The sequence below is a fragment of the Podarcis cretensis genome (genome assembly GCF_951804945.1).
Source record: "Podarcis cretensis genome assembly, chromosome: 8".
In the NCBI taxonomy this organism is placed as follows: Eukaryota; Metazoa; Chordata; class Lepidosauria; order Squamata; family Lacertidae; genus Podarcis; species Podarcis cretensis.
This window is the reverse complement of record NC_137177.1, coordinates 86,008,717-86,036,142: the sequence shown is the minus strand read 5'-3', so window position 1 is coordinate 86,036,142 and position 27,426 is coordinate 86,008,717. Positions and strand designations below refer to the sequence as shown.

Below are 27,426 nucleotides of genomic sequence, written 5' to 3'. Positions count from 1 at the left end.
CGGTCCGGGAATCAGCGTGTTTTTACATGAGTAGAATGTGTCCTTTTCTTTCAAATGCATCTCTGGGTTATTTGTGGGGCCTGCCTGGTGTTTTTACATGAGTAGAATGTGTGCTTTGAATTAAAATGCATCTCTGGGTTATTTGTGGGGCATAGGAATTCATTCATTTCCCCCCGGAAAAATATAGTCCGGCCCCCCACAAGGTCTGAGGGACAGTGGACCAGCCGCATGCTGAAAAAGTTTGCTGACCCGTGTTTTAAATCAGGGACAGCCACTATGGCACAGATGTAAACAAGGCACATGTATCCACTGCCTTGTAGGACATCTTTGGGGGAAGACAAGCCTAAGGAGTAAACCATGGTTAAGCAAACTAAGGCCCAGGGGCTGGATCCGGCCCAATCTGCTTCTAAATCTGGCGTCTGGGAATCAGTTTTTACATGAGTAGAATGTGTCCTTTTATTGAAAATGCATCTCTGGGTTATTTGTGGGGCATAAGAATTCATTCATTTCCCCCCGGAAAAATATAGTCTGGCCCCCCACAAGGTCTGAGGGACAGTGGCCCGGCCCCCTGCTGAAAAAGTTTGCTGACCCGTGTTTTAAATCAGGGACAGCCACCATGGCACAGATGTAAACAAGGCACATGTATCCACTGCCTTGTAGGACATCTCTGGGAGAAGACAAGGATAAGGAGTAAACCCTACAGAAAACCAGAATAGAGTCCCTAAGCCACTTTGCATATGCTTTCTGCAGCCGAGCTGGTGCCAAATATATCGCTCTGCATTCCTTTGGACCACATCAGCAATGCTTGTGGTCTGGACAGCTCAGGACCTCCAGACACACAGCCCAGGTTTGTGTCCTGGGTTGTGGGAGGGGGGGTCACTTTGGTTCTGGTTAAAGCCCTGGTTTTCCCAGTAGTGATGTATGGAAGTGAGAGCTGGACCATAAAGAAGGCTGATCGCCAAAGAATTGATGCTTTTGAATTCTGGTGCTGGAGGAGACTCTTGAGAGTCCCATGGACTGCAAGAAGATCAAACCTCTCCATTCTGAAGGAAATCAGCCCTGGGTGCTCACTGGAAGGACAGATCGTGAAGCTGAGGCTCCAATACTTTGGCCACCTCAGGAGAAGAGAATACTCCCTGGAAAAGACCTTGATGTTGGGAAAGATGGAGGGCACAAGGAGAAGGGGACGACAGAGGACGAGATGGTTGGACGGTGTTCTTGAGGCTACCAGCATGAGTTTGACCAAACTGCGGGAGGCAGTGGAAGACAGAAGTGCCTGGCATGCTCTGGTCCAGGGGGTCACGAAGAGTCGGACACAACTAAACAACAACAAGACAGTGGTTAAACTTCACTCCATTGTCTCTCGAGACAGGCAAATGCCAACAACAGCAATATATTTGTGCGGGCTTAAATGCCACCTTCGGGGGGGTGCCCCCCTTCCCAATTAAAATACAATGCATTACAGCAGCAACGCTGAATTCATTAATTGGGCTGAGGGCTGCAGTGACCAGAAACGGTTTATTAAGGCTTGTTCTTCCGCAGAAATGGAGTCCTCGCTGTCTCTTGTAGGAGGTTGAATATTAAGACAGGATGTTCCTTTCATTTTTAAAATTGATGGATCTTGTTTGTGATGGTCCAGCTGGCTCATTTGGGATCTGTTTTGTTGTTTAGGTGGTGTTTTTTTTTTCTTTTTTATCCTTTGTTTCTAGCATCCTATCACCCCTGGGGGCCAAAAGAATCAAAAAGTATATTTGTGTAAAGAGATTCCTCCAAATCTCAAGGTTTCCCCCCATCCCCTCCATGGGGTCCCATTTTAAACATTTAATACTGCATATTCTTTTATACACCAATTTTTATATCAAACCATATTATCCATGGTAATTATTGAACTACAAGTGAGATCAAAATCCTGCTAATGTTTCCATCTGCTTACAGTGGTCTCCTAAATAACTTACAAATTTTCCCCATTCTTTTATAAAGTTTTTATCCTCTTGGTTTCTGAGTTTTCCAGTCAGTTTTACCATCTCGGCTTGGTTTGCCATTCCTCTCTGGTAGGGACATTCTCTTCTTTCCATCTCTGAGCTAATAACATCCTGGCGGCTGTTGTTCCATACATAAGAAAGTCTCTTCTGTTCCTTTGGGATATCAGTACAGTGGTACCTCGGGTTAAGTACTTAATCATTCCGGAGGACCGTTCTTAACCTGAAACTGTTCTTAACCTGAAGCACCACTTCAGCTAATGGGGTCTGCCGCTGCACTGCAGAAGCACAATTTCTGTTCTCATCCTGAAGCAAAGTTCTTAACCTGAAGCACAATTTCTGGGTTAGCGGAGTCTGTAACCTGAAGTGTATGTAACCTGAAGCGTATGTAACCCGAGGTACCACTGTACCTGTAATTCCAAATAGAAAAGCTTCTAGTTCCTTAACAGAAGTTATTTTAAACATTTTCTTCATTTCATTGTACTGTATCATCTCCCATATAGCTTTTATTACCTTACAAGTCTCCCACATATGATAAAAGGTACCTTCTTTTTCTTTACATTTCCAACATGTATTTGTAGCTGTCCTATACATTTTTGCCAACTTGGTAGGGGTTAAATACCACCGGTACATCATTTCCATATAATTTTCTTTCAATGCCGTAAATTTCAAATCTGTCTCCCATAGCCTTTCCCAATCTACTATTTGAATATTATTTCCCAGGTCCTTTGTCTGGTGTATCATTACAGACTTGAGCTGTTCATCTTTTGTATGCCACTCTAAAAGCAAGCTGTACATTCTGGACAGTAATTTAACATTATTTTCTAACAGATCTTTTTGAAATATTGATACAGTGGTACCTCAGGTTACATACGCTTCAGGTTACATATGCTTCAGGTTACAGACTCCACTAACCCATAAATAGTACCTCGGGTTAAGAACTTTGCTTCAGGATGAGAACAGAAATCGTGCTCCGGTGGCGCAGTGGCAGCAGGAGGCCCCATTAGCTAAAGTGGTGCTTCAGGCTAAGAACAGTTTCAGGCTAAGGGAGCTGGGCATGTTTAGCCTGGAGAAGAGGAGGTTAAGGGGTGATATGATAGCCATGTTCAAATATATAAAAGGATGTCACGTAGAGGAGGGAGAAAGGTTGTTTTCTGCTGCTCCAGAGAAGCGGACACGGAGCAATGGCTCCAAACTACAAGAAAGAAGATTCCACCTAAACATTAGGAAGAACTTCCTGACAGTAAGAGCTGTTCGACAGTGGAATTTGCTGCCAAGGAGTGTGGTGGAGTCTCCTTCTTTGGAGGTCTTTAAGCAGAGGCTTGACAACCATATGTCAGGAGTGCTCTGATGGTGTTTCCTGCTTGGCAGGGGGTTGGACTCGATGGCCCTTGTGGTCTCTTCCAACTCTATGATTCTATGATAAGAACGGACCTCCGGAACGAATTAAGTACTTAACCTGAGGTACCACTGTATTTCACAACTAAAACCTTTCTTTTCATCTGTCTTGAAAACATCATTTAATTGGTGAAACTGTAACCAATGGGACTCCATTGCTGAAGCATCTGCGCTCGCTGGCTGCCCATCTAGTGCCAAGCCAGTCTCAAGGCCCTTGGGCCAGCATGCAACGCCCTGCACAGTTTGAGCCTGAGATACCTTAAGGGCCACCTGAGCTTTTATATCCCTGCTTGACCACTGAGATTATCCAGAGGAGGGTCAGCCAGGTCACGGAAGCCCAACAGAACTCAACTGGAAGTTGGGCATTTTGTGTTGCTGGTTCCAGGCTGTGGGAGACCTTTTAAAAAAAAATGTCAGCAGTCTTTGCAGGTGTTGCCAGCCAGTATAATGATTAACTGTACTGTTTTAGTTTTGTGCTTTCAGCATTGCACACAGTCCTAACAGTTTGTGCTACGGCTGTACAGAAATGCTTTTTTTAAAATAAACAAAGTTGTTGGGGAGGCAAGGAGAAGTGGAGCTTGTCGGGCCAGGTGGAAAAGGGCAACGTGTGGGAAATGAGTCAGTAATCACCAGGAATCACAGGATATTGAATACCATTTGGAAAAGGAAATTGGAAAATGCGAGTGGAGGGAATGAATTGGCTTGTTTGAGCCCCATACAGCTTATCATAAAGTATTCTGGCTGCCTGGAGCCCTGGCCTCACTCAGTGGCGTAGCGTGGGGGGTGCAGGGGGGGCCGGCCGCACTGGGCGTAACATCGGGGGGGCGCTCGCCGCCTCCGGAGTTGCCGAAGAGCCTCGGGCGCAGGCTGTAGCAGAGCCCCATGTCTCGCAGAACCGACGAGCTGTGTGCGCGTCTGGGCTGAAGGCGTCAGGCAGGCAGCGGCTCTCAGCGCTCGCCGCGGTCCCCGCGCGTCAGGGCCGCGGAGGGCGCGCCAGGCAGCCCCTCCTCACAGCCCTGCAACTGCTGGGCCATGTTGCATTTTCCTCGCCTCTCTGCCCTCCTCCTCCGGGCAAGCAGCGTCGTTTGGGCAGCAGCGCCAGCGGCAACTCGCCTCAGATCACCTGACACGGACCCGCTGCCGCCGCCGTGGCTACCTTACCGTAAATACCCCAGCCCAGGCAGCAGCAAGAAGAAGCTGGCAGCGGCGGCAGGTTAGGGGTTAGGGGCGCAAATTATTTGCCTTGCCCCGGGTTAGGGGGCGCAAGTTACTTGCCTTGCCCCGGGATAGGGGGCGCAAATTATTTGCCTTGCCCCGGGTTAGGAGGCGCAAATTACTTGCCTTGCCCCGGGTTAGGGGGCGCAAATTACTTGCCTTGCCCCGGGTGCTGACAACCCACGCTACGCCGCTGGCCTCACTCGAGGACAGGACAGAGCTGGTGTCAGAGGCTGACACTAGCAGCGAGTCAGGTGAGATATCTGTGGAGGCCGAGAGACTACTGTTAACGGAGAAATCCGAGGGCTCCCTTGGACAAAAAACCAAGGACACCAGCCAGGAATACCAGAGCAAAACAGCAGCCAGTAGGCTTGGTCTTTATTGAAGACTGTTGCGACAGGACTCCCACCTCCCACCAGGTGAAACAAAATAGAAGCCCAGAACAAAAGAAGACCCCAACTTTTATTAATCCCCCAAACTACACCCCTAAAACTACATCACAACTACATCACAAAAAAGGAGGGGTTGAGGGAGGAGTTGTGGTAATCTGAGTGTCCTGTCACCTGGCTGGTTCCCCCTTTCCCCCTCCCCATGAGTACTTTCCAGGTGACAAAGGGGAGTTTGCAGTTTCCTGCCCCCAGAGGGAAGAGCTGATCATTGTCTTTTGTTCCAGTCAGTGCTGAATCCACTCCTATATGCAAGTTCTTTGTGACCTTGATGGTCTTCTGTCTAGGACCATCAGGGTTGGCATAGCAACAGGGCAGGGCTCCTGTGTATGTGCTGGTATGCTCAAGGGATTATGGCTGCCCTGTATCAAACCTTCCCCATTTTGTAGTCCTTCCTTCATGGAGTAAAATAAAAGTGGAACGGTGCAGATCCGATGTGTGGTTGATTTTCTATGAATTTATAACAGAAGCGTAGCATATGTTGTGTGTGAGTGTGTGTGTGTGTGTGTGTGTGTGGAGTTTGTACAAACTGAATGATTGGGGGGGGGGGGTTCCTGCGACACTACTAAGGGAGATACAACTGATGAACGCCACAGGCCCCTCCAGCAACTCACAATCGGACACAGTCTGTTGAACCCCTTTGCATGCAACCGGCAGAAATCTACAGACACATTTCATAACTATAGAAAGCAGAGAGAGAGAGAGAGAGAGAGATGCATCTGCAGGCCATCTCGGTCAGTGCTGCTGAAAGTGCAGCAACTTTGGGCTCAAACGCTTTCCATTCCAGCTGGCCATTACATAACATCCGTAACTAAAAAACAGTGCTTGTGCTTACATTTTTCCTCCAGCCTCCTAATCCCTTTTCTTCCTGTGTCATGTCTAGATTGTTAGCCTGAGAACAGGGAGTGCCTGAGAGCCTTTTTTCAACAGAGAGGTAAAAAAAAAAAAGGGGGGGGGGACTTAAACTTTGAAAAAGCTTTTGCAGGTGACTGGTTTTGTTTTGTTTTGTTTTGTTTTTAAAATAATTTTTATTGAATGGTTTTATGTTACAAAAAAAAATACAGCCATACTACCACTAAATATAATTAAGAAATAAAAATTACATACATCGATATTTAGTTTGTTATTTGTTATTTGCCGTCTTATTTCTTATTTTGTTTTGTTTTTTAAAGCAAACAAATGTGGGCTCCAACATGATCAGCCTTTGCAGCTGTATGCAGGCCCAGCCCAACTATTAGGCTAAATGGCAACCTCAGATGGCAGATGGGTGGGAAGCAACACTGAGTTTATTTGGAGACAGAGATGCCTCCTTCAGCCCCACTGAGATAGTCTGCTGCTTTTGGATTTGGTACAGTATGTGATCCCATCATCAGCTTTGAAGATTCAGCCGTCTATCAGGTTAGCTTCTGTATGTGGAAGCAAAATGTCTTGAACTGCCCTTGGTTGCATCTCTGAGTTTTCTTCCTATATCCATAAAAATGTAAGGTTGTCGTCACACAGCCCCCATTGGATGTTTGGTAGTGCTGCACCACAGTCCTGGATTTCTCTGAAGGAATGGGGTTGGAAAGGTGAAAATCAAGCTTAGTAGTTGCATGAGGTGAGAAGGGGAAGCTCTAGAGGGTTAATGTGGGGGGGGGATGGCAGTGGAGTTGGTGGGCAGAATGAGCAGGGGCACAGCCCCTAGTAATGGTATTAGGAGTGATATGGTGGCAGTTGCATAAACTTTTGGATCAACGCTAAACATAAGTAAGGTCCCCTCATTTTGGTTCCGGGAAAAACACACCTTTTGCTCCCAGGCTGTTGATGAACTACAATGATGATGTCATTTCCTGTGACTTCATAGAATCATAGAGCTGGAAGGGACCCTATGCAGGAATATTCAGCTGTCCCAGATGGGGATCAAACCTGCAACCTTGACATTGTCAGCACCACACTCTTAACCAACTGTGCTATCCGGGCTGACTTTTTCTGCACGATATTTCTTTTCTTTTTTTTCCAATTTGTATAAATAATTTTTGTTAATTTTCCAACATACATTTATAATATCCAATCTAAATTTATCACATATTTTCTCTTTTGAACTTCCTTCAGCCTCTCTAACAATCATCCATTATTCAATTTTTCAGTTACACATTTCCTAATTTTTATATTGCAGTTTACATACCTTCACCCTCTTATTTTTCTTCAACACAATATTCCTCAGTCATTCACAGAGCTTCTTGAAATCCCACTAACGTTGTTTGCTCATCACATATACATTTCAAATCATCTGAAAATTTTCCCCAATCTTCGATCTTTTTTTTATTATTATTATTATTTTTACCCACCCCACTTCCCTCATCAAGGAGTGCAGCCTCCCTTTGTGGCTGATCCCAGAGTCAGTTTCTTGTGGAGACATCCAACCCCTAGTTCTCCTCAATCAAAGTTAGATCCAGATCGCTAAAGTCTGGTTGGAAGAGTGTCCTTTTGCTTGCTAAATTCCAATTTAGTCGCCGTGCCGCTTGTACTGCTGCTTCCTCTTCCTCCTCCTCCTCTTCCTCACTTTCACTAAGAACCTGGACACAGTTGCTGAGGGGACTACATGGAGCTGAAGGTGCTTGTGGGCTGCAGCCCAAGAGCCATGATGAATAGCCACCTTCTTCAGATTTGTCCAGCTGACAGACGCCTCCTGCAAATGGTTTCTGGTTCATCTTGTAGAAATCAAGCGAGGGCCTATGCCACCTCACATCCTCATTGTGGCGCCGCTTGAGACCAGATTTCCTGGTGTCCAAGTCACATGGTTGTGAGCGGCTGCGAGGGAGGCTGTGCTGGTGTCGAAGCAACTCTGGAGTGGATGTGGTGGAGCTTCGCGGGGAGGGAAGGAATCTGACAGGTGCAGAGGGTAGGGCTGCAAAGTCTCTCCAGTCTCCCATGATGTGCTTGCTGGCGATTCTCGGGATAGGGCCAGGCTGAAGAAAGGGGGGCTCCTACTGCCGCCGCTGCCGCTACCACCAGCACCATCTTGAACACACTGGTGGGAGGCACTGGGGGCAGGGTTGAAGCAAGGTCTGTTGGCTCCCTGGGCCAGGTTCTGGGCTTGTACTGCCAAAGTGTCCCCTCCACTGTTGTCCCGGCGTTTGACGTGCGTCCAGACTTTGGAGCCCAGGGGCCTCCAGACAGCCGGCCAACGGGAGAGGTCTTCAGGCACTGATAGTGAACGGCAGTGTCTTTTGGTGGGGGGCACAGAAGCCTTTTCTGAGACTACTGAGTTGGTGGCCAGTGTTTGGGATGTGAGGCTGTTCTGAGGACGGTTGTCTGAGCTGCAGGGGGGCTGCAGGGGAAGGCTCCACCTGGAGTGTTGGTAAAGACCTGTGCTGCCCTGAAGACGGATCTTTGGACAGGGAGCTAGGTCCCTCCATGAAGTTCCCTCAGGCTGTTTCTGAAGGATGTGCATTTCAATTCCTCCAGGCTTTGTTTCTGTAGCTGTTCAGTTATCAAGGTGATCATGGCTTCTTACAGAGGCCAGGCACCAGAACCCTTGAGAGACTCCAGCTCCTGCCACCTGCCACCCTTTCGCCTCCCTCAGCAAGTCCAGCCGCATTCAAGCATCACCATCACATCTGCTAAGTTGTTGTCTTCATACATGCTAGCCATACTCCATCTCATACTAAGGAACCCGCGCCAGCTGAAGGCGGCGGCAAAGGCGGCGGCTCCAGCACCTCCTCGCGGGGCCCACAGCCAGGCAGTTGTGCGCCCCCCTTTCTCTCTCGCGCCCCCCACCCCCGATTCTGAACAGCCCCGAGACCACCCACCCGCCGTGTGTGGGGGGAGACCTCGTTCCTGGGCTCCCCCGACACGCCAGCATCCACCGGCCCTCCCTGGTCCAGCTGCCGCCCCCAACCCGGCGGACAGGGCTCCCAGCCCCACCACCACCACCCCGCCAGGAGCCTCTGCTCCCCCTTCGGTCGGGAGTGGATCCTTCCCCAATCTTCGATGAACTTTTGGTCTCTTAACTCTTAACACACTCTTAACCAACTGTGCTATCCGGGCTGACTTTTTCTGCATGATATTTCTACTGCTGCTGTTGGGGATTGCTTTGTGCATTGATCGATTTATTTTTAATATTTTTATTGGATTTTATAATTTGATTAAGCTAAAACTATAAACAATAAGTAAGGCATAATTGTGCATTATTGAAACGAAGTGCATACGTTTTTCTGCAAATGAGTTTGTATTCTAATGTTTGCCCCGTTCTCTGTTTACTTATTTATTTTTCCCCACCTGCATAAAGTTGTGAACGTAAATTACGGGCCCCTCTGTATTTGTGGTACATTTTCTGATGGTTTCCGTTGGCTCAGAGCAATCATGGTGGCGGCCACCAGGTGGCGCTTGAGCTTTGTTTATTTACAAACTCTGTATGTAGTTGGTGGTTGGTAGGGTTTCTGGCGTAACTTCTTATTTTAGTCATTATTATTTAAAGGTAAAGGAACCCCTGACCGTTAGGTCCAGTCATGGCCAACTCTGGGGTTGCGGTGCTCATCTTGCTTTATTGGCCGAGGGAGCTGGCAGAGCTTCCAGGTCATGTGGCCAGCATGACTGAGCCGCTTCTGGCAAACCAGAGCAGCGCACGGAAACGCCGTTTACCTTCCTGCCGGAGTGGTACCTATTTATCTACTTGCACTTTGACTTGCTTTCGAACTGCTAAGTGGGCAGGAGCAGGGACTGAAAAACTGGTGCTCACCCTGTCGCAGGGATTCGAACCGCCAACCTTCTGATCAGCAAGTCCTAGGCTCTGTGGTTTAACCCACAGCGCCACCCGCATAAATTATTATTTACATGTACGCAAATGCTTTACGCTCACTTCGCTCTAAAGACAACATACGAACGCTGCAAACTGTAAACCTGCCCTTGCAAATTCTCACTTCTTAAGAAAGGAGTGGGTGAGATTAAAAAAGAGAGGGGAAATGCCCAAAAAAACAACAAAAAAAGCAGCACACAATGAAAGCAACCTTTTTTGCACAGCTCCTCTTTCTCTGGGGGGGTCACGGTGGCCTCTTGTTCTTGAAACACAGGAGTTGGAATGGCAGCTGTTTTCCTTGGAATTTTGAGTTATTTTTAGGTTGTGCCTAATGCATGGAGAAGGCCTGAGGTTTGCTCTTCCTGCTGGCTGCAATGTTGCTGCAGACTCTCGCCCCTGCTCTTCCCACTGGGCCGGGGAGGGGGGAAGGGCCCCTTGACCGTCCCTTGCTGAGTAACCAAAATGATCAAGGGGTGGAGCGACTCCCCATGGCGAAAGAAAGCCAGGCTGCATTGTTTGGGACTTTTCAGTTTTGAGAAAAAGAGAGCAAGGGCTTGTCCTTTCTCCCACTCTTTCCAGGTACACTCTGCACTTGAAAGCTCCATGTCTGACCACCCTCCCCCCCTTTTTTTTTTTAGTCCACAGTTTTCCCTGCAAAAACCTGCTGTTTAAAGCTGAATTGGAACAAATGCAAGTGAAAAACCTGAATTGATGTTTGCTCTGATGATGATGATGACAATTACAGTGGTACCTCTGGATGTGAACAGGATCCGTTATGGAGCCCTGTTCGCATCCTGAGTAGAATGCACCGCTTCGGCGCATGCACGTGATGTCATTTTGAGCGTCTGCGCATGCGCGAGCGGCAAAACCCGGAAGTAACGCATTCCGTTACTTCCGGGTCGTTGTGGAGCATAACCTGAAAACGCTCAACCCGAAGCACATTTAACCCAAGGTATGACTGTATTAGGGATGTGGGTGGCGCTGTGGGTTAAACCACATAGCCTAGGACTTGCCAATCAGAAGGTTGGTGGTTCGAATCCGCGCGACGGGGTGAGCTCCCATTGCTCGGTCCCTGCTCCTGCCAACCTAGCAGTTTGAAAGCATGTCAAAGTGCAAGTAGATAAATAGGTACCACTCCGGCGGGAAGGTAAACGATGTTTCCGTGCGCTGCTCTGGTTTGCCAGAAGCGGCTTAATCATGCTGGCCGCATGACCTGGAAGCTGTATGCTGGCTCCCTTGGCCAATAAAGCGAGATGAGCGCTGCAACCCCAGAGTTGGCCACGACTGGACCTAATGGTCAGGGGTCCCTTTACCTTTACCTATGACTGTATTATTATTATTATTATTATTATTATTATACCCAACCGATCTGGCTGGATTTTCCCAGCCGCTCTGGGCAGCTTACAGCACACATAAAGAATTATAAAACATCAGACATTAGAAATTTCCCAATACATTGCTGCCTTCAGACATCTTCTAAATGTCAGGTGGTTGTTTATTTCCTTGACATCTGACGGGAGGCCGTTCCAGGGTGGGCGCCACTACCGAGAAGGCCCTCTGCCTGGTTGAACGCTAAAGAGTGAGTTTTTGTGGGGAAAGCTCTGGACCAAAAAAACACACCCACCACTCAGTGTTTGCACTTCAGGGGTTGGACTAGATGACCCTTGCGGTCCCTTCCAACTCTACAATTCTCTGATTTGGACACAGGCCTTTACAACGTGGCCATGTGCCTGGAAAGGTAAATGTGGATAATCTCTTCCAGGTGTCTGCGATCGAGGGGGATAACGGTGCTGCCTGGCCTGGAGAAATCAGACAGAGAAAGGTTTTTCTCTTTCTTCTCCCAAAGATGTCCACAAGGCAGCAGGTAGAGATTTTTCCTTGGGGTTTGCTCCTGAAGCCTTTCTCATGAACGAGTGTATCTGTGTTATAAGAATTTTAAGGTCTTAGATATGTAATAAATCTTCATAAATGTACCAAGCAAACACGTACATATAAGCCACATGTCTGAATCCCCACAGAAAAAAAGTCCTGAACAAATTGACCTTAAATATTTCTTTGCAAGGTCAAAGTGGGAAACCTCCCCATTATCTCTTTCCTCACAAATTCTGTCTTAAGGGCACATTTAAGATATCAATAGGGTGTGAGCCTGTGACCTGGCTCAGGAACTAAGTATTTATCATTACAAAAGACTGGCCGGACTCCCCAGCATATCCAATCAAGTAAGCATTAACAGATAACCTGACAGACAGGAGGTAAACAATGCACTCAGATTTCTGCTGTCGCCCTTTCTGTGATGTAGGTATGATGTATCTGGGGGGGCAGTCTTGGACTCCAAGGCGGGCAATTTAAAATGTCTATATAAGGGCGGACAAACCTTTGGTTCTGGGTTCCTCCTCCTTTCCTGCGTGTGAGAGGAGCACCCTGTTGCAACAGATCAATAAAGATCAGGCTTACTAGCTGCTTTGCTTCTCAATATTCTCTGGTTGGTCTCTGTTATTTTCTCCTACCAATAGGGAACCTACGTAAGGACTCTATATGGGCTCTTGGATACCCCATAAGGGGGGGGGGGAGCAGATTTTTGTTTACAACATCTGCAAGGCAATGAAGGTGTAATAAACGAAAATCTGCCCTTAATCCCTTATGGGGGACACAAGAGCCCTCATAGAGTCCTTTGTAGGTTCTCCATCGGTCGGAGGAAAAAACAAACAAAAGGAGGAGGACCCAGAACCAAGGTGTGTCCGCCCTTATATAGGTAAGGTAAAGGTACCCCTGCCCGTACGGGCCAGTCTTGACAGACTCTGGGGTTGTGCGCCCATCTCACTTAAGAGGCCAGGGGCCAGCGCTGTCCGGAGACACTTCCGGGTCACGTGGCCAGCGTGACATAGCTGCTCTGGCGAGCCAGAGCCGCACACGGAAACGCCGTTTACCTTCCCGCTGGTAAGCGGTCCCTATTTATCTACTTGCACCCGGAGGTGCTTTCGAACTGCTAGGTTGGCAGGCGCTGGGACCAAGCAGCGGGAGCGCACCCCGCCGCAGGGATTCGAACCGCCGACCTTTCGATCGGCAAGTCCTAGGCGCTGAGGCTTTAACCCACAGCGCCACCTGCGTCCCCTGGTCCGCCCTTATATAGATATTTTAAATTGCCCACCTTGGAGCCCAAGACCACCCCCAGAAACATCATACCTACATCACAGAAGGGGTGTAGCCCAAGCCCACCCACCCCCCGATACATCATACCTACATCACAGAAAGGGCGGTCTACAGCAGAAATCTGAGTGCATTGTTTACCTCCTGTCTGTTGGTTTCTATTTCCCTCACTGAGCAGCAACTGCAGTCACAAGACATTGTTTTGCATTCCACAGTCCAAGTTACTGTTGGATTCCCATGGGAATGGGAGACTGGATGTGACGTACACTGGTTTCCTGTTTTTCACTCTTCTCTCGGTTTCTTTGTTAGAGAGACGGTTGCTTCTCTGCTCTCACAGAGGCAAGATGCATGTTTGTATTCTCTCAGCATAGAGTGGAAATAAAGTTAAGAATGTGGCACATACTGCTTATCCTTCTGCTGTGTGGACTACTCTGCTTGGGCTCAAGATAAGACGAGCCTGTATCAGCTTCTAATGGGCCGAAGCTGGTCAAAATCTCACACTGTCTGGAAGGTTACCTATTAATGCTTACTTGATTGGATCCCCTGGGGAGCCTGGCCAGTCTTTTGTAAAGATAAATACTTAGTTCCTGAGCCAGATCACAGGCTCACCCTGTTCATACACAGACATACCCTTAAGACAGGATTTGTGAAGGAAAAGACGATGGGGAGGCTCCTCCATTTGCCCTTGCAGAGAAAACACCTGGTCAGCCTGGGAGTCAAAATGGCTCCGTTGCTGCTCTCCTGTGCAGCTTCAGACATGTGGCCTATATATCTATGTATGTGTTTGCTTGGTACATTTATGGACCTTTATTATATACATAAGTAAAGGTAAAAGGACCCCTGACCATTATGTCCAGTCATGGCCAACTCTGGGGTTGTGGCGCTCATCTTGCTTTATTGGCCGAGGGAGCCGCCATACAGCTTCCGGGTCATGTGGCCAGCATGACTAAGCTGCTTCTGGCGAACCAGAGCAGCGCACGCAAACACCGTTTACCTTCCCGCCTATTTATCTACTTGCACTTTGACGTGCTTTCGAACTGCTAGGTGGGCAGGAGCAGGGACCGAGCAACGGGAGCTCACCCCGTCGCAGGGATTCGAACCGCCGACCTTCTGATCAGCAAGCCCTAGGCTCTGTGGTTTAACCCACAACGGCACCTGTGTCCCTTAAATTAAGACCTTAATTTATTTATTTCTGAGGTTTTCAGAGTTTCCTTCTCCTAGACTTCCCAGGTTAATGAGCCCCACCGGCCCCTCACTTTCCTCTCCAGCGCATGCAGAAAATTATTGACCTTCGGTCAATTCCCTGGAGTCTGTCTTCAGTGGCAAGGGTAGTTCCTAACTCACCGAGGATTTGAAACCCATCCGCTCCCCTCACCTGGTTTAGCCGGCTTGCCGAAGCCGTTCTCCAGGTGTGGCCACTGTCTGTTGCATGCTGACGGCTTCTAGAAGCCACAGGTGAAGAGCTGAATGCAGGGTGGGGGCCAAAGGAGGACAGTTGATCCCAGAAGGAGCCCATGTCCCACAGCAGAGCTACTGTCCCCTCCCCTAGCAATTATACAATTCTGATTCCATGGGGAAGATTTTGGATATTTGACCTGCAAGAGGCGCTGGCTGCACAATAAGCCAAGGTTTTTGTCAAGCTAGGGAAGAGAATCCTAATTCCGGTTCTTTTTTTCTGGGGGTACGCATACCCCTAAACATTTTGGGAATATTTCTACTTTTGTCTATTTACTTTCCCCGATTTGAACTATAAAATGGTGGTTTTCTCGAGTCAAAACGAGAGTACCCCTAAACACTTTTTAAAGGAAAAAAGCACTGCCTAATTCAATTTATCTACAATTCCAGCCATGCACACACACACACACATAAACACCATTTCTCTCCTGCACATCGCTTGCTCTGGAACAGAAAAATGATATAATTCATCCAGTGCTATACCAGCTGCACTGGCTCCCAGTGGAGTACAGGATCAGGTTTAAGGTGCTGGTTTTAACCTTTAAAGCCCTATATGGCCTAGGACCCTCGTACCTACGGGACCGCCTCTCCTGGTACGCCCCATGGAGGAACTTACAGTCTTCAAACAAAAACACCTTGGAGATCCCGGGCCTCAGAGAGATTAGGCTGCCCTTGGCCAGGGCCAGGGCCTTTTCGGCCTTGGCCCCGGCTTGGTGGAACACTCTGTCACAAGAGATCAGGGCCCTGCGGGATTTGACATCTTTCCGCAGGGCCTGCAAGATGGAGCTGTTCCACCTGGCCTGTGGTCAGGGCTCAGCCTGACTCCCCTTTTCTTTTTGTATAAGAACTAATATGAAAGAGGCCTCTCAGCATTCTCACAGGCCCATTCATATAAGATCAGCGTAAACAGTTGGGCCGATGAGCACTTACTGTTCCCAACCCTAACCCTGCGGAAAGCCATCTAATTAGACGAGGGGTTGGCAAACTAAGGACACGGGTGGTGCTGTGGGTTAAACCACAGAGCCTAGGACTTGCCGATCAGAAGGTCGGCGGTTCGAATCCCTGCAATGGGGTGAGCTCCCGTTGCTCTATCCCAGCTCCTGCCCACCTAGCAGTTCAAAAGCACATCAAAGTGCAAGTAGATAAATAGGTACCACTCCGGCGGGAAGGTAAACAGCGTTTCCGTGCGCTGCTCTGGTTCGCCAGCAGCGGCTTAGTCATGCTGGCCACATGACCCAGAAGCTGTACGCCAGCTCCCTTGGCCAATAAAGCGAGATGAGCGCCGCAACCCCAGAGTCGTCCGTGACTGGACCTAATGGTCAGGGGTCCCTTTACCTTTTTATGCAAACTAAGGCCCGGGGGCCGGATCTGGACCAATTGCCTTCTCAATCCGGCTCGCAGATGGTCCAGGAATCAGCGTGTTTTTACATGAGTAGAATGTGCCTTTTTATTTAAAATGCATCTCTGGGTTATTTGTGGGGCCTGCCTGGTGTTTTTACATGAGTAGAATGTGTGCTTTTATTGATAATGCATCTCTGGGTTATTTGTGGGGCATAGGAATTCGTTCATTCCCTCCCCCCCCAAAAAAAAAATATAGTCTGGCCCCACACAAGGTCTGAGGGACAGTGGACCGGCCCCCTGCTGAAAAGGTTTGCTGACCCCTGAATTAGACTTTAATTTGATTTGACCTGTTTTTAGGAGGTAATTTATTGTTTGATTTTATACTAATGTTATATATCTGATATTAGCGGCCCTGAGCCCGACTTCGGCCGGGGAGGGCAGGATATAGATAAAAATGGTTTATTACCATCATCATCATCATCTCTGTTAGCAGATGTGAGAGACTTCCAAGCCCCAGGCTCTGGCTGGCAGTGGGCTGGAGGGTGCCAGTTCCAGGAGAACATCAGAGCAGACTTTGCAAAGGCCCCATCTAGTCTCAGTAACCTCCAAGCATGGCCTGAGCACAGAATCCCATTCCTGCTCATGCGCCTCAACAACCTCAGAGGCAACCGTTGTCTCCCCCCCACCCCCATGGCTTCCTCCGTGAATTTGTCCAAACCCTTTTTCAGACTGTCCTAAGTTGCGGGTCGGTACATCTGGTTAGGAACCTAGGAAACCACCTTACCTGGAGTTAGGCTGCTGTTGTTCCATCTATCTTAGGATTGTCTAAAAGCAGAGACATCACCTTGCCTACAAAGGTCCGTATAGTTAAAGCTATGGTTTTCACAGTAGTGATGTATGGAAGTGAGAGCTGGACCATAAAGAAGGCTGATCGCCAAATAATTGATGCTTTTGAATTATGGTGCTGGAGGAGACTCTTGAGAGTCCCATGGACTGCAAGAAGATGAAACCTATCCATTCTTAAGGAAATCAGCCCTGAGTGCTCACTGGAAGGACAGATCCTGAAGCTGAGGCTCCCATACTTCGGCCACCTCATGAGAAGAGAAGACTCCCTGGAAAAGACCCTGATGTTGGGAAAGATGGAGGGCACAAGGAGAAGGGGACGACAGAGGACGAGATGGTTGGACAGTGTTCTCGAGTTTGACCAAACTGCGGGAGGCAGTGGAAGACAGGAGTGCCTGGTGTGCTCTGGTCCAGGGGGTCACGAAGAGTCGGACACAACTAAACGACAACAACAACAACAACATTATTATTATTCTATACTATTCTAATGATTGTTGAATGTTACTATTCTTTGTTTCTTCAGCTTGTAAACCGCCTTGAGTATCGTAAGATAGAAAGGCGGTATACAAATTAAAAGTGATGATGATGATGGGTGATGATTTCAGGTCCCATGATAGCATTATTGTAAGGTTGCCAGACGTCCCCATTTCCCAGGGACAGTCCCCGGATTTACAAATCAGTCCCCATACAAATCCATTGAAGCTGAAAAGTGTCCCCGGATTCATTGAAAAAAAATCTGGTAACCTTACTTTATTGGCAATTGTTAACATAAAAACTCAATCAGTGTTGCTCCAGGCAGCTGCTGGATCAGAATTAGCAACTCATTGGAAAGATGCAAACCACACTGTCATACCACAAGTAATAATAAATTGATAAAAATAATATTTTTATCCTGCCCATCTGACTAGGTTTCCCCAGCAACTCTGGGTGACTTTCGACAAGTGGCTTCGTAGAGTTTGGTGCACCACCCTGTACGAAAAACTGGCTCGGCTGGCTCGGCTGATGTGAAGCACAACCAAAAAAGGCCAGTTTTTAGTAATTTGGCAACCTTTCACCGACTTTATAAACAAACAGCAAAGCTTGTGCTGTCCTAGAGGTGATGCTTCATTCTGGAGGGGATACTTTCTTAATGTGGTAGAACTGGACTGAATTTTCCTTCTCTATCTCCTTATTTTACCCTCTCACTCTCCCCCCCCCCTCCGGGCCCCTCTCTCCTGGACTCCCAGCCAGAAAAAGTAAAGGTCGCTCGCAAATAACTCTTCCCTTGGTTGATGTGACAAAAGGTTTTTATTCACGTTGTGTGTTGCACATCTCTTTTATGTCTGTTAAAATTTCAGTTAAAATATTTTGAACGGGGAAAAAAAGCAGCTGCCTTATCCTGCTTCAAGCTGCTGGTCCGCCCAGATTAGTATTGCTGACACTGACTGGCAGCATTCTGCAGGATTTCAGGTGCTAAGGACAGAACCCAGAGCCTTCTGCAAGCAAAGCTGCTGCCCTATGCAGCCCTTTCCCTAACAACAAGCTGCCTCATACAGGCCAGTTTTGTCAACACCGGCTGGCAGCAGTACTTTGGGGGGGACTGGATCCGAGCTTTCTGAAAGCAAAGCAGCTGCTCGGCCCTTTCCCTAACAAGAAGCTGCTTTATACGAAGTCCACCCAGACTGGTATTGCCGACACGGATGGGCAGCAGCACTTCGGGTTTTCATATGCTGACGAGGGAACCCGAGCCTTCTGCTGCTGCTCTGCCACTGCGCCCTTCCTCCAACAAGGCGCTGCCTCATACAGAGCCCATCCAGACTAGTACTACCGACACGGGCCGGCAGCGGTTCTTCGGGGACTTGAACCCGGAGCCTTGGGTAGGCAAGAGAGCAGCCCTTTCCCCCGACGGCGCCGGCGAGCAGGGGCGCGCGGGGAGCCCTGCGACCTCTCCAACTCCTGTGCGCTCTCGGCCGCCTCTCCGCGCTTTGCTCTCCGCCCCTGCGCGCCCTTTCCTGGCCAGGCGAAGAGCCGCCTCCGAGGGTGGGAAAGATGCGGGGCGGCGGAGCGGCGGCTCGGCGGCCCTCCCGCTTACACAACCCCGGCCGCCTTCCGCTCTCCAGGACCGAAACCGGGCGCTAGAAAGTTTCCCGGCGCGCCCGGGCGCTTCTCGGTGCGCGCCCGAGCGCCAACTTCTCCCTCCGACGACGCGCCCCGAGGAGCCTTTCGCCGCCCGAGCGCGCGGCCCGCCCGGCTCTCCCGCGGCCCCCGAGGGGCGGCTCCTCCTCCTTCCTTCCCGGACCCGGGCTGCCTTTTACATAACTGCCCGAAAAAGGCGTCGCCACCGCCGCCCGGGCGCCTGGAGGGGGCGAGGCGAGCTCGGTCCCTTCGCCACCGCCTTGTATCTCTCTCTCTCGACGAGGCGGACTCTCCTCGCTGCTGCTGCTGCTGCCGCCCCGGCGAGGGCTGTGGGCGGACGGGCGCCGGGCAAGGCGCACCATGGGCCACGGGACGAGCGCCGGCTTCTCCTACAGGTAAGGGGACCCCCAACTTTCTGCCGCTCCCCCTTTTTTCTTCCCTCGGAGCAGACCGCTCACCTAGCGCGCCTCTGCTCCGGGAAATACTTCGAATTGGGGTTTACAGTACTTGCTTGAGGACTATCCCCCCGCCCCATAAAAAGGGCATCTTTTATTCAAAGTTGATTGCTTGGGGACAAAACACGAGGCCTTCCCCCCCCCCCAAAAAAAAACTGGGGTTTCCCCCTGTGCTGTAGTACAAAAAAAGAGTGCCCCTGAGCATGGACAGAGTGCCCATTCCTTAGTACTGAGAAAGTGTGAGCTCAGGATATGAAGGGGTGGGCAGGCTGAGCTGAGCTGCCGTTTTAGCCAGCAGGCAGCATGGAAATGAGTCCTGATGGGAAAGCTGCCCCTGTTGGATTTCTGTTTTTTTTTTTAAATAATTTTTTTTATTAATTTCCAAATTTTTAACAAACACAAAAAACAACATAAAAACAAACACAAAAAATCATGTTTTCTTTACCTTATTTCCATAAACCTCTTTTCCCGGACTTCCCCATACCTTCCCCTTTTTGCATCCTTTATTTTAAACAATTATTCAGCAACCCTTCTTAACCAATTAGCCCCTGTTGGATTTCTGACAGCTGGGTTTAGATGTGAAGAGTGCAGGATTTTTGCAACTACTTTTCCCTGCTCTCCTGCATACATTGGGGAATGGCTGTGATCTGCCATCTTGCCTCCCTCAATGCTTATTATTGTTATCATTAGTGTAGGAGCATTTATTATCCCCCCCCCCCAATTCACCCCAAGATTTTGGGGTGGTTACAACAACTAGAACATTTCATTTCACTTTTAATTTGTATACTGCCTTTCTGTATTGCTGCGCACAAACAACAAAATATACAACAAAGAACACACACGTTATAATAAAAGTCGTAATAAAATGTAACTTTTAAGTGGGACAACTTATATTAAATGGAATACAGTGGTATCTCGGGTTACATACGCTTCAGGTTACATACACTTCAAGTTACACACTCCGCTAACCCAGAAATAGTGCTTCAGGTTAAGAACTTTGCTTCAGGATAAGAACAGAAATCGGGCTCCAGCGGTGTGGCGGCAGCAGGAGGCCCCATTAGCTAAAGTGGTACCTCAGGTTAAGAACAGTTTCAGGTTAAGAACGGACCTCCGGAACGAATTAAGTACTTAACCCGAGGTACCACTGTAATAGTCAATAATCTATTGGCATATAATAGCACACAATAAGATTAACTCTCGAAAAACATCAGCAAATGATAAACAGAAATTCACTCTTAATAATAATTACCAAACCACGATCTATAAGAATAACTGCAAGATGCAAGGCATAACCGTTTGAAGGAACTTAAAATCCCAGAATTACGGTGGGTTCTAGAAATAACCACATCTCAAGCGCCAAAAGCCAGGGTTGAGAAGTGAATCTTCAGCATTCACCGAAATGAATGCTGTACAATGAAGGTGCCAGACAGGCGCAGCTCTGTGGGGAGGGAGCCCCACAATTTAGGGGCTGCCACAGGGAATGCCCTCTCTCCCTGGGCCACCCAGCAACCCTGAAATTCTGAGGGAGATGGAACTACCCAAAAGGGTGGTTTATCTGGGTACCTGAGAGGGTCTGTAGCAAGGTTACCAGATTTTTTTCTGTGAATATGGGGACGCACTTTAACTTCAATGGATTTTGTATGGGGACTGGTTTGTAAATCCGGGGACTGTCCCCGGGAAATGGGGACGTCTGGTAACCGTAGGTGGTCTTTCAGGTATTTGGGGCCTGAGTCACCGAGGGCTTTAAACACCGATGTGGGCACCTTGAATTGGGCCAGCAAACAAACCGGCAATCAGTGCAGCTATTTTACAAGAAGAGTTCTATGAGATCTGAAAGCAACCCAGTCGCTGCATTTTGGACCAATTGAATGTACGATCTTGTGCGTGGGAGACCTTTCCCAGACCCACACCCCTTTTAAATATATGAACCTGCCACCCCTATTATTATTTTTTTAAATAATACTTATTAATTTTCCATTTTAACAATCCAGTCAAACCACATCATATATTCCAAATTATGCATATTATTCAATAACCCAACAGACCAAATATTATGCCAAATTATAAAAATTTTCGGGGGGACTTCCCCATGTTCTGAGGTCGGGGGGGGGATCTGATCACCTCATACGTCTACTGCTTTTCATAATCATTCCCGATAGCTCCCATAAGCCATTCTGATGTTAATCCTCATTACAGTGGTACCTCGGATTACATACGCTTCAGGTTACAGACTCCGCTAACCCAGAAATATTACCTCAGGTTAGGAACTTTGCTTCAGGATGAGAACAGAAATCGTGCTCCGGCGGCGCAGCAGCAGCAGGAGGCCCCATTAGCTAAAGTGGTGCTTCAGGGTTAAGAACAGTTTCAGGTTAAGAACGGACCTCTGGAACGAATTAAGTACTTAACCCTAGGTACCACTGTATTTTCCGCAGCCTCTGAGTTGTTCCGGCAAGTGAGATAGCTCAAAACAGTATGTTTCTGTGTGATTTTTAAGTCCGTAGGTTCGCAGCATCGCTTCACAGACTGATGTTTCTGCAAAATCCTAAAATCTTCCCACTGCCCAGTCTGTTCAGTCCAGATAAAATCCGATCAGGGCATCCACCCAATACTTTCCCCAGACCAGTTGTCATTCAGACATTAGCCTTTCCAGGGAAGGGTTTTAATTGAAAATCCAAAAGTGAAATATTGGAGACTCACCTCCCCCTGACCAGGTAATTTGATTTAACAAGCCGGTCGGTATTTGGACCTGCCACCCCTAAGTTGGGGGGGGGGTCCTGTCTCCCTGCTGCCTGGCATGGGGTGGCCTCCGTGCACCTCGATGCAAAATGTGCTGCTGCTTTGAGGGTTGCCAGTTTGGGCCAGGGAACCTCTGCCTCTTTGATTGGGCAGCTAAAATAGAACACAAAACACAGAGACACTTTTCCTCTCTTAACTTTTTCTCTCCGTGCCTGGAAAACCTTTCGTCTGCTAGATTTCTGCATGTATAAAAGGCGAAAAGTTGGTAACTCTTAACCGCATGTGTGGCAGGAGAAATCTTACAGGTCTTGATAGTTGTGAAGAACTGAGATGCGAGATGTGGTGGTGGGGGGGATGGCGCACATTTGGACAAAAGCAACGTTTTTAAAAGTCAGGCTATATAAATGGACAGAATAAATGAATACAACCAATATATTTCACATGCAATGTCAGCAAAATTGCAGGCTCTCAAATGGGTGTTCCCAGTTCCTTCATGTAGCCCCCCCCTCCCCACTGGGGCCCTTTGGTCCTAGACACAATCATGAACACACACACCCCATAAATCTTCCCTGCCCCACTGCCAAATAAGGTTTCAGCAACCCTTCCTCTTCAATGACTAGAAACTTGAAAAAAAACCCAAAAAACCCACAAACTACGTAAATTAAAGCTGAGAATGTTAGGCTTCTCTTTTCTACGTGCAATACTAATGGATGTGCTTTTGCGGAATTAGTCCAAGCCATTAGTTTGCATTTGACCCATCTCTGAAAAACAGAAACAAAAAAAGGGCTTCAGTTGTCAGTCATTTCCTGTGTTTCCCCTTGAATCCACTGAGAGATTCTTGACAGTCTGTGTTCCGAGTGTATGTGGAAAAAGAAGAATTGGTTGGTGTGATCCTTTGGCCTCTGCTAGTCTGCTCTGGTGTAAAAGATGGCCAGCTGCCTTGCTATGCCTTTCAGGCTGCAGGACAGAGAATGAATGTATCTCCTCACCCCCCCCCCCCGCCCCCCAATAAGCTGCACGTAGTGAAATTCTCCAGCCACAGGTGGCAAATCCGTCAGTTTTGATTTCCAACTGTTCTTTTTTGTTGTTGCGATTTTTCTCTTTAGAAGTTGTCATGAAAATTCACCAGCTGTTTATTGTGAATCGTTCCTAATAAGCAACATTTTAAAATGTAATTTCGCCCCGCCTATCATAATGCATTTTGGTGTTATTTCATTGCTACGGATGGTGTTAGGCAATCTTCCCCTTAGTATATATAAATTTGGCCAGAGAATTGCACTAAAAAATTCTGAGAAGTGCAGATTTTGAAGGATGGCTGTGTTTTTGGTTCAGGGTGATCCAAATCTCTCCCCCGTTATCACTATTCCTCTTACACCCAATGCTACTCTTGTTAAGGCTCTTTTAAGTCACCTTGTGACCCTCTCCAACCCAACAAACACAATGTGCTTTAACTGTATTATACAGGGGTCAGCAAACTTTTAAAGTCATGGGCCGGTCCACCCTTCCTCAGACCTTGTGGTGGGCCGAAGAAAAAAATGAACAAATTCCTATGCCCCACAAATAACCCAGAGATGCATTTTCAATAAAAGCACACTTTCTACTCATGTAAAAACACGCTGATTCCTGGACTGTCCACAGGCCAGATTTAGAAGGCGATTGGGCTGGATCCGGCCCCCGGGCCTTAGTTTGCCTACCCCTGGTCTGGACCTTGTTTATTAGTTTGGACCAGGGGTCAGCAACCTTTTCCAGCCGTGGGCCTGTCCACAATCCCTCAGACCATATGGGGGGCCGGACTATATTTTGAAGAAAAAAATGAACGAATTCCTATGCCCCACAAATAACCCAGAGATGCATTTTCAATAAAAGCACACATTCTACTCATGTAAAAACACCAGGCAGGCCCCACAAATAACCTAGAGATGCATTTTAAATAAAAGGAAAATTCAACTCATGTAAAAACACGCTGATTCCAGGACCATCCGTGGGCCGGATTTAGAAGGTGATTGAGCCGTATCCGGCCCCCGGGCCTTAGTTTGCCTACCCATGGTTTAGATTTAAGAGGCAACAATATGCAAGCCCTTTTAGAGGGCAGAGGATGCCCTCTGCTTTGGAGAATAGCCTGCTAGTTGAGAGCCGATGAGCCCCATCATTATATATATTTAGGTGTCTGTCAGAAACCAGATTAATTCAGATTAAGGGTTTGGTAGTTATTTTGCTGAAATGATGTATCTTCCGTGCGTGTGTAAACACCCACCCACCCCCAAGTTTAGCTTGTTTTTTGGTTTTCCGGATCACTTGCTAGAATCTGTAGCTCCTTAGGACAATCCTAGTGGCTGTGAAGAAAGAGAAGAATTAAATCAGAACATGGTCAGTGAATCTGGCTCTTCATAATAATAGTAGTAGTAGTATCAGTCACAAAGCTGTTCATCTAACCTCTTCATTCTCAGATCTTTGGCCGCATTGACTCATCTCGCTCTGTTCCTGCCATTGATGTTTGGAAGCTCCTGGAGGGCAGGGACTTTTTCTTTTAATTTGCAATTAATTTAGGGCCCAAGATATAGGGAGTGTTGTTCGTTCCCCCCCCCCCCACGCACCCACCCTATCAAGAACCCTGTGAGGCGGGTTAGGCCTGGAAAGCAATTTTCTGGGCCATTGTGGCTGAGTACGGATTTGAACCTGGACCCTTGTGGTCCTAGACCAACACCCTAACCACTTAACACCAGCTTTGGCCATGCTCTGTGAGAAAATACACTTCTGAATAAGCAAAAAGTGGAGCTGAAGGTTCATTAGACCAGTGTTTCCCAACCTTGGGTCTCCAGCTGTTTTTGGACTACAACTCCCATCATCCCTTGCTAGCAAGACCAATGGTCAGGGATGATGGGAATTGTAGTCCAACAGCAGCTGGAGACCCAAGGTTGGGAAACACTGCATTAGACCACTGAAGTTAGGATTTCTGCCCCATGTTGGAGCATTTATCCTACCCCCCTCACCCCACAATATTCATATTGAGATGACACCACCTGTACAGGTGACTGGCCTCTACAGGTGCCAAGGGATTGCAGCAACCTGAGGCCAGGATTAGCTGTCAAGGAAACTGGAGAAGAGGCCTTGAAAGCTCCTACGGAGAGAGGGAAGTGCGAGGGTGCAGGCAGGGAGAAAGGAGAATTGCTTTGAAACAGTCTGATGCTTTCCTGGCTGGGACTGATGGGAGCAGTTGTCCAAAGCAACTTTCCCCCGGCCTGTTCCCAGAAAGCAGAGTCTCATTATAGAGCAAGAAGCCACAGTGTAAGGCAGTGTGCGTGAAACTGAATTTATGATATGGTTTATCTCTGTAGGTCATGGCATAAGATTGAAATAACTCTAATACGACATGAGATCCTCCAGGATGAGTTTTGGTGACTATGGAACCAGCCAGATTCCAGCCCCCTGCTGAAAGGGATTCAGGAATATCCACACACATCTGATTTAATGATTAACGCATGCAAATTTAGCTGTCAGGTAAATACAGTCGTACCTTGGCTCCCAAACGCCTTGGTACTCGGACATAGTGCTGGATTTACGTACAGTGGTACCTCAGGATGCGAACAGGATCCGTTCCGGAGCCCCATTCGCACCCTGAAGCAAACGCAACCCGCGTCTGCGCATGCGCAGGTTGCAATTCGCTGCTTCCGCACATGCGCGTGGCGCCATTTTGACCATCTGCGCATGCGCGAGCGGCAAAACCCGGAAGTAATGCGTTCTGTTACTTCCGGGTCGCTGCGGAGCGCAACCCGAAAGCACTCAACCTGAAGCAACTTCAACCTGAGGTATAGATTTGATTTGATATGTTAATTGGATGTTTTTATTGGAAAATTAATAAACGCTTAAAAAAAAAAAAGGTATGGCTGTATAAGCTAAACAAGCTATAGTTTAGGGCCCCACTTTCTCGGAGGCCCCCCCAAAATTAAAGGGAAAAAAACTGGATGTACATTCCCAAAATATACGATAAAAAAATTAAACCTACATACAGCAACAGTGGCAAATGGCTTTAGATACCTATTAAGTCCATAAATTACCATATAGCATATATTCAATACAAAAAACAGCAACAATTTGTTGTTGACAAAAGACAGCTGGACATATAAAGGGCCCCATTACCTTCATCAAACCTAAATCTGGCCCTCCTCGGACGTTTTGGCTCCTGAACGCCGCAAACCCAGAAGTAAGTGTTCCGGTTTGCAAACGTTCTTTGGAACCCAAACATCCAACGGGGCTTCTGCGGCTTCCGATTGGCTGCAGGAGCTTCCTGCAGCCAATCGGAAGCCGCGCTTTGGTTTCCAAACATTTTGGAAGTCGAAGGGACTTCCGGAACGGATTCCGTTCGACTTCCAAGGCACGACTGTACTCAGCTCCTCACCTATCCATACGATGGTAAGGTGATGTAAAGGATGTCAAACAAAGACGCCTAGTTTCAGGTAATCGCTCACTATCAGCCATTCTTCACTAAGATGATCTATGGAAAATATAGAAATTTCACAACCCGCTCCCCTCTTCCCTGGCATGCCTTGGCAAAAAGGGTATTAAATATAAATAGATGCAAATATTAGTTGGGTTCTCCTAGCTCCAACAGGACAGAACTTATTCAGCACTCCTCTTGTTTGCTTTAAGGACAGGTATACTTTCTTTTCTCTTCGTCATAGTGTGGGTTTATGGCAAAATTGTCATGCTCATTCTTCTGTAGTCTTTTAGACTAGTTAGGGAATCTTCCACCCCTTAATCAAGGTGTGTTAGCTATTGTTATATGCTACCTGCTTCTTCCTATTTTTTGTAATAAAACAAGCCTTTTTTATTTCTTCGCGTGAGAGCTTCCTGTGGGCATAAGATTGTTGACACACACCCATAAACAAGCACACATCATAACTCCAGCGAAAGATCCTAAATCTCTCAGCAGTGTGCATAAGAATATACACCTGAGTGCTGGCTGCGTACCTGGGAGTCCAGGTACACACTCGTAACAACGATGTCTCTTGGGCTAAGCTGGCCCCTACCATTAAGCTGAGTGAGGCAGCAGCCTTGGTTAGCTGATTTGGGGTATTCCCAAAGGGCAGCAAATTATTAGGTAAAGGGACCCCTGACCATTAAGTCCAGTCGTGACCAACTCTGGGGTTGCGGCGCTCATCTCGCTTTATTGGCTGAGAGAGCCGGCGTACAGCTTCCGGGTCATGTGGCCAGCATGACTAAGCCGCTTCTGGCGAACCAGAGCAGCGCACAGAAACGCCGTTTACCTTCCCACCGGAGTGGTACCTATTTATCTACTTGCACTTTGACGTGCTTTCGAACTGCTAGGTTGGCAGGAGCAGGAACCGAGCAACGGGAGCTCACCCCGTTGCAGGGATTCGAACCGCCAACCTTCTGATCAGCAAGTTCTAGGCTCTGTGGTTTAACCCACAGCGAATTATTAGTTACCTGATTTATTACTAGCTGGGGCTGATGGGAGCTGTGGTCAATAGACCCACCCCCTCCTCAATCATATTAGCCTC

General features: G+C 48.0%; 1 protein-coding gene and 1 pseudogene across 2 annotated transcripts in view; one reads left to right on the top strand and one right to left on the bottom strand.

Annotated features, from left to right (window-relative positions):
* Nucleotides 1-7,365: 7,365 nt before the first annotated feature.
* On the bottom strand, nt 7,366-8,971 carry LOC307223309 (protein FAM53C pseudogene; annotated as a pseudogene). Its single transcript has one exon. The product of its transcript is annotated as a protein FAM53C pseudogene (transcript).
* An 8,909-nt stretch (nt 8,972-17,880) lies between these two features.
* The window catches only part of SH2B3 (SH2B adaptor protein 3), a 79,401-nt gene continuing 69,855 nt past the window's right edge, over nt 17,881-27,426 (top strand). Inside the window, exon 1 of the mRNA XM_079987688.1 lies at nt 17,881-19,111. Coding sequence (XP_079843814.1) covers nt 18,281-19,111 — 831 coding nt within the window. The 5' untranslated portion in view covers nt 17,881-18,280. The remainder of the gene's footprint in view (nt 19,112-27,426) is intronic.